We start from the raw sequence: 11473 nt of genomic DNA, 5'->3' as shown, positions 1-11473 counted from the left end.
TAATACCTTTATCAGCCAAAAAGGATGTAAAACACTTGCTGGTGTATTCACCTCCACCATCTGTTTCAAGTCCCTTGATTGACATCCCAAATTGAGTAGGAACAAAATTGTAGAATTTAACAAAGATTGCATACACATCTGAGTTATTGCACATGGGAAATATATAAACAAATCTTGTATATTCATCCACAAAAAGTACATAGTATTGATATCCTTTTAAGGATTTTATAAGAGATGGACCCTAAATATTAGTGTGTACCTTCTCAAAAGGAACTAAGCATCTGTCATTTCTAATAAGGAATGGAATTCTTGACATTTTCCCTTGAATACAAGAAGTACAAGTAGTGTGTTTATCATCTAAACTATGTATTACCCTAGATTATTTCAACATTACAGACATAATATCATAAGTAGAATGCCCCAACCTTTGATGCCAAACACTTGATTTCACCAATCTTCCCAAGCAAGCAACATGTTCATTTGTAACAGATTGTACACCTCTTGACTTGTGAATCACAGGTATATGAAACAACTTTTCTGGCTTACTCTTTACATGATACACTACATCCCTTGTCTTCTTGTCCTACGCATAAAAATTAGATTCATCACATATAAACCAAATTTTATTATCCGCAAACAATTGTTTAATTGAAAGAAGACTCCTTGCAATGTGCGGAACGTGAAGAACTTTGCTAAGATTAATGGAATAATTATCAGTTTGAATTATAGTTGAACCAGTATGTTGAATTGGTAAACTGGAACCATTACCAAGGGTTATTTTCTCAGGTCCTTGGAAATAAATAACTTAAGTCAAAGAAGATATATCAGCAGTCATATGATGGGAGGCACCTAAATCTACAATCCATGAATCCTCAGGAACAAATTGATTTCCAGAATTTGAATGACTCACAAGACCATAACGAAAAGATTGAGCATTTTGACCTGGGACAGGAGATAATGATGTATCCAGATAGAATGTCTGAGAATCACAAGGGCCAATAGATGGATAAGTAGATGAACCATATGGTTGTTGTACAATAATTCCCCATGTGATAGCAGGAATGTGATTATGTCCCTAAGGATTAGAAGAAGATGCACCAGATGATACCCTTGAATGTCCATGTTAGAACGATAACCCATACCAGTAGTAGTACTAGAACTAGCACCTTGAACATAGAGAGTAAACATACTTTGAGACAACAAATTCATTTCTCTTTCAATTTCCTTTTCAGCACCAAATAGTTGACCATGAAATTCCCTCAAGGTAATAGATGATTCCCTTGCCAATATAACAGTTCTAATAACATCATACTCATTTGGTAAACTAGCCAAACCAGCAGTCATGATATCATTCTTAGAAATTACTTCCCCTGCATCAATTAATTGATCCTTAATGTTTTTCAATCGCAACAAGTACTTATCAATACTATCCGTACCCTTCTGAATTATACGCAATTCAGTCTTCAAGTAAGTCACTCGAGATTTAGAAAAAGAGGCATATTTTTCAATAAGATTGGATTAGGCCTCGAAAGTTGTTCTACATCCTATAACATACTATATTACTTCATCTGTTAGTGTAGCTAACAACAAACTAATGAGAGCCATATCAGTAGATTAGCATTCAAGAAACTCATATGTAATTTCCTTTGTAATACCAGCTTCCATAGTAACAACAAATTTAGGTGGACACACAGTGGTACCATCAAAATGACCAAACAGTTTGTATCCCTTAAGGACAAATTGAAACTAAAACGCCCACTTAGCAAAATTATCATCTCTGAGTTTTATAGTAAGCATACCCAACAAGTTCTCTACTTTGAATGATGAAGATGCCATCGAAAACAATTAAACAAACCAAAGCTTGAGTTCACATAGACAATCTTGAGAGAATAATACTCCAAGATTTAAAACCAGAAATACTACTACTCCAAGAAAACACTATTACTCCCAGAAAGAATGACACTTTATTTATCAATCAAACAAACTTCAATCTTCAACAAAATCACTAGAAAGAATAACACTTTCTCTACCAATCAACAATCTTTAATCTTCAACAAAATCCCCAAAAAGAATAACCCCTTCTCTACGAATTAACAGAATGAACCTTCAACAAATTCACAAATCCTAGAGAATGATACTCCAAGACAAAAACCCAGAAAGAACAACACTTTCTTGAATTCAATTTCTAATAAAAAATTCTCAAATCTTCAACTCATACGAACCGTCTTTAGCATATCGAATCAATACCAATGATCACAACTTCAAGATTGCAGAAAACATATAGAAACACAAATTCACAGAGACGAAATCACTTGATTCTCCATACGCATCAATCGCAGTTCAAGATTCTCAGAACTTTCAACTCTCGCGAGCGTTAATCGAAGAAAACTCTGTCGGAATCAGAGACAGAACAGCAGAGAAAGCCCATTCAGGATTGAAGTTGGCGACAAGCCAGCACCGGCGATGATACATATTGACAGTTGAAGATAAAGCTTGAGAGCGAAGAAAAGAGAGAAGAAGAGAAAGCAACTGATTCTTTTGATTGAATGTATTACAACCTTGTTTTACAGTTAAGGCTACCAATTCCTTATATAGCCAAATCATTACATGTCACAATTACTACAATACCCTTCTAACAACCACCACTATATTAAAAAACTATTTCACTAAAACAATGCCAAGTGTCATTACAATTATTTCAGTTATTACTTACATTGCTCGTCAGTCAGCTGTCGAAAGTTAATGTCATATGTAACACAATTAAAAATGAAGATAAGGACCTTTTTTTTTTTTTTTTTTTTTGGAGAAATGAAGATAGGGACTTTGAAAATGAATAACGTGATGACATCCGCTAATAATTTTATAAAAACAAATGTTACCGTTAACTTAATTTAAAGAGACTTCAAATCACGTATCTAAATTTTTAAATAAAAAGAATTCTTTCAATATGATTTTCTTGTTGCATATGTATAATTCACAAATGGACAACCTAGTAGAAGAAGAATTCGTCAAGATTCAAAACCTGAATGAAAGCCATGCTCCTACTGACTGTCCAACTACTCCTACCATGAATGAAAGACATTATCCTCCAAAACCTAGACTGATTCTTCTTCGCACGCAAATTGATGGAAAACTAATAAAAATGATCTGAAAATTTTGAGTTTTAATGATAAGGATAAAATAAAAGGTAAAATGAATAGTATCAGGATTGACTTTTTAGTGTAAAAATGTATTTTTTCGTTAAAGTGAACAGTACCGCGGATTTTTCGTTAAAACTCCTTTAATTTATATATTTGATCATGAGCAGTGAATACGGTTAATTAATTACCGAAATTTATATAACGAGGGTTTAATTTCCATTTTTGCAATCCAATTACTATTCAGGGTGGAAGCAACTTGTATTTCAAGCTCCCCAAATCCCAAGGTGTGTTTTTCCCAAACAAATCAAATGGTATGTGACAAATGACAACACAAAGGTTTCAGTTAATTTAATGGCCGATTTTAACAAGGATATCCGCAAACCCACGAGAGGAAATTCAACGACTTTGCTTTGTAGATTTTTTTTGTTCATTTTAGAAAAGAAAATCACAATTAATTTGTTCAGTTTTCATGAATGCAAGCTTAAGTAGAAATCTCATGTGCGAATTTGACAGATTCAATGAAATTAGAAACTCCATGTTGATCAATGTGTGTGCATATTTTTTAGGAAACTATTGCCAAGGATTCTATCTTATTCGGTGTATTAACTTTGAATTCAATTTAATTTAGATGCAAGAAACCTCATTAAATAAACTGATTTTTGAGAAACGAATTAGTGGCTCACTACTAATCACCCAAACGTTGTTACTAATTTTCGTTTTTTACCACATACGTACTATTTGTCAATGCAGGATTAGTTTTGAGGGTTTACATTGATACATCAGTACGAGATTTTTTAACACAAAAAGTCTCACTTTTACAAAGAGCGAATTATCCATTGTTATTAAAAAAACATTTATTCACGTATTTTGTATTCCCAATTTCATACATGGATTTTTTTTTTTTTTTCCATTCACCATAACACAACAGTGAGCTAGCTAGCAACTACTGTGGAGCATGAGTGTTTATTTAATAGTCCAAGTGAATAAACTGACTTCCCAAGTCAACGATTGATTCCTTGACCCAGAATCAATTTGGACAATGTACGTTTGAGAAAAGAGTATTTTTCTCCATTTCACATGTCCTTTATTTATGAATATTGTACACATGTTTAAACATCTGAATCGTTGATTAATTATAGATAAACATAGTATTACATTATAATTAGATTATTAACCTATTTCAGTTTAATCAAATGAAGTTTATTTAAATATGAATGTTCATTAGATAACATTTACATAATGCCAAATATCTAATCAAAAGAACATCATGTGCATGCATCCTCTAATTAATAATATTTTAACTTTCTAAGTATATTGTGGATGTCCCACCATTGTTGGATGGAGTACTCAATGTGATCAACAATGCTAAGTCATATAGATAAAAATTGAGAGAGACATCTTGTACATTGTTGTTGCTCAGAGAGAAACAGATTACATATATATATACACATATAGGATAGTGCTATTCACACACTTATTTTTACTTCTCATACACTTTTATTATTTTTTATCATTAATCTTTTTCAATTCATTTGATCTGCAGCTAGAAATTGAGATGAATGTGTGTAAAGTAAAAAATAAATGTGTAGATAGCACTACGTGTTTATATATATTGTTGCACGTATTGTTACTCTAAGTAGGCTGCAATATGGGATTATATGGAGGTGTACAATTAAGGTATCATAATGTAGGTACTCTGCAGTCATCGGATTTATCAGGAACTAGAACAATATTGGGCTTGTTAGTAATATGCAAGTACAATATATATCGTAAAATCATTATAAAAAGTATCAAGAACAGAAATAAGTTTATGCAATAATTGTAAGAGAGAGGGTAATGCAGTGTACAATGACACTGTTACTGTATACTGCAAGCATTTCAGCTTCTGGTAGATAATCCTCCTCATAGAAAGCTGCTCCCAGCAGCATAACATATAATGAGATCACATCTTATTAAAATCCGTTTGATAGGAACACGTGGTGTACCATCTCGTGTGACGGTCACATTGAAAAATATCTCCTAGAGTAGATCTGATCGTATGATATATATTTTTCATATATTTTGTGAAGCGAGTTCAAACGAATGATTAGCGCATGAGTAATGTTAGAGAGACTCAATTTGTAGACTAAATTTTGTAAACTAAATGACATAGAAGTTGATGATTGAATTATTACTTAATCGTTAATAAATGTGCTCATTTTATTGGTGACTCCTTATTTAGTTTGCTAATTTAGTCTACCAATTTAGATTATTACTTAATCTCGTTGTAAACTGAGCATGATAACTCTCTCCAAACCATAATCACAAATGATATCTCTCTTCAAACCCTTGTGAGCAGGCTCCAGGTTTCCAGAGTGCAATTAATTTCTTACGTAACTATTTAACTAGTATTATATATATTAATTTGTGTAGGCAAGGAGAGGGAGAGGAGGGAAGAGAGACCAATTTCCCCAAATATACCTGGTATCACAGTTTGCTGCTGCTACTTATTGCCACAGCTATATATGATTGCGCCTGCAGATCACAAGTTATTAAAGAAAGCAGCAGCTAGCTACCTAAGCTCAAAGCTCATCTGATCAATCAGAATATATATAATTAGTGATCATTCGCGTGAAGATCTCATCACCGACAACTGATTGCTCATGGGCTCATTCAATTCTTCCCATATCCAACAAGAAGAAAAAGAAGATCATCAAAACCACCCAAACAACAACAATATCTCAGATCTACAACTATACCACCACCACCACGTTTCTGATCAGCCTCCATTGATTATGTCAACATCTCCAGACATTTCACAAACCCACCTCCGCCACTTACTCATTACCTGCGCCGAGCTCATTTCCCACCTTGACTTCCCTTCCGCCAACCGCCTCATTTCTCTCTTATCCTCAAACTCCTCTCCCTTCGGAGACTCCACCGAAAGATTAACCCACTATTTTGTCAAAGCCCTCTCTTTCCGCCTCAATACAAACCCTAATTACTCTCGCACTACTATCGGCCCAATGACAGCGCTCACAACTGCCGCCAGTGCGTCCGCGTCCTCCTCCTCCAACTACTTGTTTCCGCCGATGTTACTCGAGGAGGAGGACGACAACGAGGAGACACTCCACTCGTGTTACCTAACCCTAAACCAGATAACCCCATTCATCCGGTTTAGCCACTTGACGGCCAATCAAGCCATCCTTGAATCCATAGACTCATCTCATCTCTCAATCCACATCCTTGACTTCGACATCATGCACGGCGTCCAGTGGCCCCCACTTATGCAGGCCCTCGTCGAGCGTTCCTACAACTCACCACTCCACCCACCTCCCACGCTTCGAATCACAGCCACCGGCCGCGACCTCACCCTCCTCCTCCGAACCGGTGAGCGTCTCTTTAGATTCGCTCAGTCACTCGGCCTGGCCTTCCAATTCCACCCCCTTGTCCTAAACAATGCAGCCCGGCCGTCGGACTTAATCTCCCCCTCAACCCTCGGCCTCCACCAAAACGAAGCCCTAGCCGTCAACTGCGTCCTCTACCTCCACACCCTAGTCACGGACGACTCACGTGACCTCCTCCTCTTCCTCCAGAAGATCAAGTCATTGAACCCAAAAGTCTTCACCGTCGCCAACAAAGAAGCCAACCACAACAACCCCCTCTTTTTTAACCGCTTCGTGGAGGCTCTCGACCACTACGGCGCCGTCTTTGAGTCCCTCGAGGCTACGCTGCCGCCCAACAGCCGGGAGAGGCTGGCGGTGGAGGAGTGGTTCGGGAGGGAGGTTAAGGACGTGGTGGGAGTCGAAGGAGAGAAGAGGAAGCAGCGGCACGAGAGGTACGAGACCTTTTGGGAGGTGGTGCTGCGGAGGGCGGGGTTTGAGAATGTGGCTTTGAGTCCGTTTGCGCTTTCGCAGGCGAAGCTTCTGCTGCGGCTTCATTATCCTTCTGAGGGTTACCAGCTGAGGATTCTCAATGACTCTTTTTTCTTAGGTTGGCAGAATCGTCCCCTTTTCTCTGTTTCTTCTTGGCACTAATTACAAATATATATACACATAATGTATGTGTCTGATTGATTTTTCAGCTATATTGCCAGCTGGGTTTGAGCTTTTCCCTCTTGTTTCATCTCTATATGACTACTCTTATTAGCCAGATTAAGGAGAGGGAGGGTTTGAATCGGGCTGGAAAGTAAGTTAAAGAGAAAAACCGTTTCTACCAGGGCAATCCACCGCTGTCTTTTTATCATATTTTTATATCTATATATACATATATAGAGAGGATTTTATATGTACAAAAAGCTGCATTTATGAAGCAAGAGCTGCCATTAAAGTATTTTCAAGAACTCACTGAATTGTTCTACTCAAAGAGAAGAGTAGTACTCTTTCTTTTTCCCTTATTCTTCTGCCTATCTCTAAACATTCCTAAAATTCCTAACTAGTTACTCAGCTGATCAGCCTAAGCATACATGCAAAGAGTAGGGTGAATCTTTGTGGACGTTGCATGTGAACTGAAGACACACAGCTAGAGGGAGCTCCTGATCAGTTTTTCCAATATCACAGTTTGTTCTTTCTTTAGAGACTGAAATTGATCATGAATTATTGTTTGATATGAATCTCATAAATATTGGGTTTTTATTTAATTTATTATATTTTTTGGGATTTATCCCCTTAATTAAGATCCTCTTTTTCCTTATGCGTAATTATGTAATCAATTGTGTAACCAATTCCTCTCTGGCCATTAATTTGGAAGCAAACAAATTAAAGGGTTAACGGGAGCACATCTAATTCCCTCTTTTTATTGAGTATTGACTTTTATGATATATCAGCTAGTTTCAATATCTGAACTCCTTTAAGCATCATTTTCTTCTAGGGGGTTGTTTGTCTCCGTGTATATATAACCCTATATAGCTAGTTTATATGCTACTTTTCTCCGAAGTTTGAGTCTCGAAGGATAGGACTAATTTTTAGCTAAATGCATTTTCACTCCTGGCTACAATTAAATAATGCACGTCCTTTTAAAACTTCAAATCAAAGAATCACTCGTATTTAGCCATTTAGTACTATGGTCTAGTGATATTCATCTTCATTTGTAAGTGAGAGATCTTAAGTTTGATTATTGTCAAAGATAATATCATTTATTCAAAAAATAAAAAAAATCACTCAGTATTTTGGCCACTAATTTATACATATGCTACTTCGTTAGATGCCTTTTTTTAATGCTAATTAATTAATAATTATGTACTTCACTTTTGGATGAAATGCCAAAGACTTTGATTTGATCAGTTATCTATCATGCACTCCCACCTTGGACACCTAAAGATCATCTCTCTCTTTTGTTAACATAAATTATAAAAAAAGAGGGGCATTGTTTAATTAAAGTAGTAAAAATATTGCAAATAACCACTCCTTGTTCCCCAAAATTCCTTTGTCTCCCTTCCTCCAATGAATGTTGTTGTGCTTTCGCGAGATTGATTAAAGAGGCGTGGAAGTGCATGAGAGCATATACATAGCACTAAGTAGCCGTATATGCCTGTCGATGTCTTTTGATTTTGCACTATTTTTTGCCCTAATTTATGCCGTCTGTCCCCTCAACAACACCATCAAATTTCTCAAAACAGACCATATCATGCTCTCCTTTGCCTCCTCTATCACCATACGTCCCAAAACCTGCCTAGCTAGGGATCTCTCCTGTCCTCTCCTTGTTATTAAGGACCACTTAATTAATCTCTTTATAAATTACTGGGTAATGCTAAGGAGACTAAATTTTTAAATTAAATTTTGTAAACTAAATAATGTTGTTAATGATCAGATTATTACTTTAATGTTGATTGATGTGTTTATTGGTGACACATCATTTAGTTTGCAAATTTAGTCTTTTTAGCATTACCCTAAATTATTTACACAAAAATATATGATCTCCTCTACCTAGCCTGCCCTTGTTATTATTATTATTTTTTGTCAAACTTGCCCATTTTATTAATACACACACACACACACACACACAAACACACACTTCAATTAACCTAACCCTGAAATTAATTCTCACTATCTCCTTGCACACACGCGCGCCTGTATATCTTTCCAAAAGGGAAATTAGATTTAATGAACCTTCAACTTAAAGTAAATTTAGGGATATATATTAATCTTTTAGCTACTTACAATGATACCTTCGAGCTATCTAGCCTTCTATATCCACCTTTCCCTAATATATGGCTTTCTTTAGTCGTCAACCTTGCCCTAATGTTGCTTAGTAAGAAAGACGTTGCCCTTGCTTGTCGTCAACCTTGCCCTAATGTTGCTTACATACATGTCTGTAGGTAATATTGGTTCAGAAAGAATGTGCACACACGCACACACACACACACACACACACACACACACACACATAATTTAAGAATTTATGTAAATAATGGAAATGTAATAGACCATCCATTTAACTAAAAAAATTAAATTAGATATGAAAACTATGGTTTGCTGATATAGAAGCTCTAGCTAGGTATGTTAATTATACGGAAAAGTTCTATGTCTAGTTTGGTTGGTTGCGTACTGACATGAGTGATACGATGGTTACAAGGCATAGCAATAACGCAAAGAGCTTCTTCCCTTAAGGTTGGGCTTGCGTGTTGGGGCATATATGCATGACTGAGTGATGAGGAATCAGGTTCAGGTTCAGGTTCAGGGCTATAGCTAGGGTTGGTGGCAACATGGCATTGACATCCATCCATCCATCTTTAATTTCCATCTGATTCAGACTAACCTTTTGGCCAATGTGTTCAGTTTGTTTGGACAAAACAAAACTCAACCTTTTTTTTAGCCATTGCTAGCTCTTGACATGTTTGGGAGTTGATGCCCGGCCCTATCACACGTCTCTCAATTATTCTCTCCACTAAAAAAAAAAAAATAGTATCGGATATATATTTTGGATTGCTTTACTATTAGATTTTTGGTTAGAAATACAAAAATTCAACAGTTAAATAGTATTCTATATTTCGGAGCATTATAAATTTTTTACATAGATATTATTAATTATTTAAAAAAAAAATTTATGTATTCCTTTTTTATATTGGGTTTTGCTATAAAAGCCAGTGTTTTTGTTTTCTTGCTTGTAAAGAAATGATTGATGTTTATGTATTCTAGTGCGGGTTCGATCCTTACCGATTTTCTTTTTCCCTAACAACTAATAATTTAACTCACTAACGATATTGTTGTCATAAAAAAAAAAACACAAACATCCTTTTTAGGTTTCATACAAACTCATGTTTATTTTCGTTCTTCTATTCTCTTTTGATTTATTCAACACAAAAATTATAAATACATTAGAAGTGTACATGCATAAAAACGAGTGTGAAAGGCACGACGTCCTTAACTTGTTTCCATAAGAATGATATTGATTCCCTAATAACTAACCAAAAATAAGTTATTTTTGTTGTGGCCTAAATGTAACTAAAGGTAGAGAGAGAAGGGCAGCGACATAAGAGAGAGTTTGGGTAATTTATGTGATGTTGATTTTCATCATTTTTGTATTTATTTATAGTAAACATAGTAAGCTTGCTTGCCTCACAAGTAATACAAATCTATGGGAATAAGATCTTCTAGATCACATAAGAATTCTAAATACAATCTACTGGAGTTACATAATCATATGCTTAGTTAATTAATAACTGTAACCATTTTTATATTTTAGTGAATAATTAGAAGATATAACTTTTATAACTAAAACATTTAAGAGTATTGTTTTAAAACAAAAAAGCTAAACATTTAGTATTGTTTTAAAACAAAAACGCTAGAAAATGTTTTTTTTTCCCGTGTGTTGCAAGGAAATGCAAATTTTGGTGCTACAGTAGTATTACTATAACATACAAAAGTGCTACTTTTACTATCTAGTTGTACCATTTCTCTAGCTAATAGAGATGTGACCCACATGCTTTGGCGAGCCCTCTCTATTTGAGATGACATAAATGATGGTATAATTAAGTGATAAGTGTAGCATTACTCGTGAACATACTGATTAGTGAGAGGAATTCAAATATAACACATGTAACCAATTCAAAGGCTTTTAATATACAAAATAGACAAAAATAATTCCTCATTTTGGAGAGTAATCTAATTACATATATACATATAAGCACATGCAAGATCCATTTTCTTATCAATGTGAGATTCATTCTTTAACACATTCTTATAGATATGAAGTAGAAGAAGGAAGTGTGTGCAGTGCAGCAATGGAGATTTAGAGAGAGATAAATGAGAGAGAGAGAGAGAGAGAGAGAGAGAGAGAGAATCAGCTTTCTGTTATATCCCCTTCATTAACTCACAGTTCATTACAAGGATCCTATTTACACAAGCTACATTGCT

The 11473-nt window shown here is 35.3% G+C and overlaps 1 protein-coding gene across 1 annotated transcript; it reads left to right on the top strand.

Annotated features, from left to right (window-relative positions):
- Nucleotides 1-5782: 5782 nt before the first annotated feature.
- On the top strand, nucleotides 5783-7156 carry LOC137714861 (scarecrow-like protein 18). Its single transcript, XM_068454018.1, has one exon. It carries the CDS (start codon nucleotides 5783-5785, stop codon nucleotides 7154-7156), a length of 1374 nt encoding a protein of 457 aa, XP_068310119.1.
- The last annotated feature ends 4317 nt before the right edge of the window (nucleotides 7157-11473 follow it).

This window comes from Pyrus communis, chromosome 14, assembly GCF_963583255.1.
Source record: "Pyrus communis chromosome 14, drPyrComm1.1, whole genome shotgun sequence".
In the NCBI taxonomy this organism is placed as follows: domain Eukaryota; kingdom Viridiplantae; phylum Streptophyta; class Magnoliopsida; order Rosales; family Rosaceae; genus Pyrus; species Pyrus communis.
The sequence above is the reverse complement of the archived record's forward strand: the minus strand, read 5'-3'. Positions and strand labels throughout refer to the sequence as shown.

Coding starts and splice junctions, on each gene's coding strand:
- LOC137714861 (XM_068454018.1), top strand. CDS start 5,783: ATGGGCTCATTCAATTCTTCCCATATCCAACAAGAAGAAAAAGAAGAT.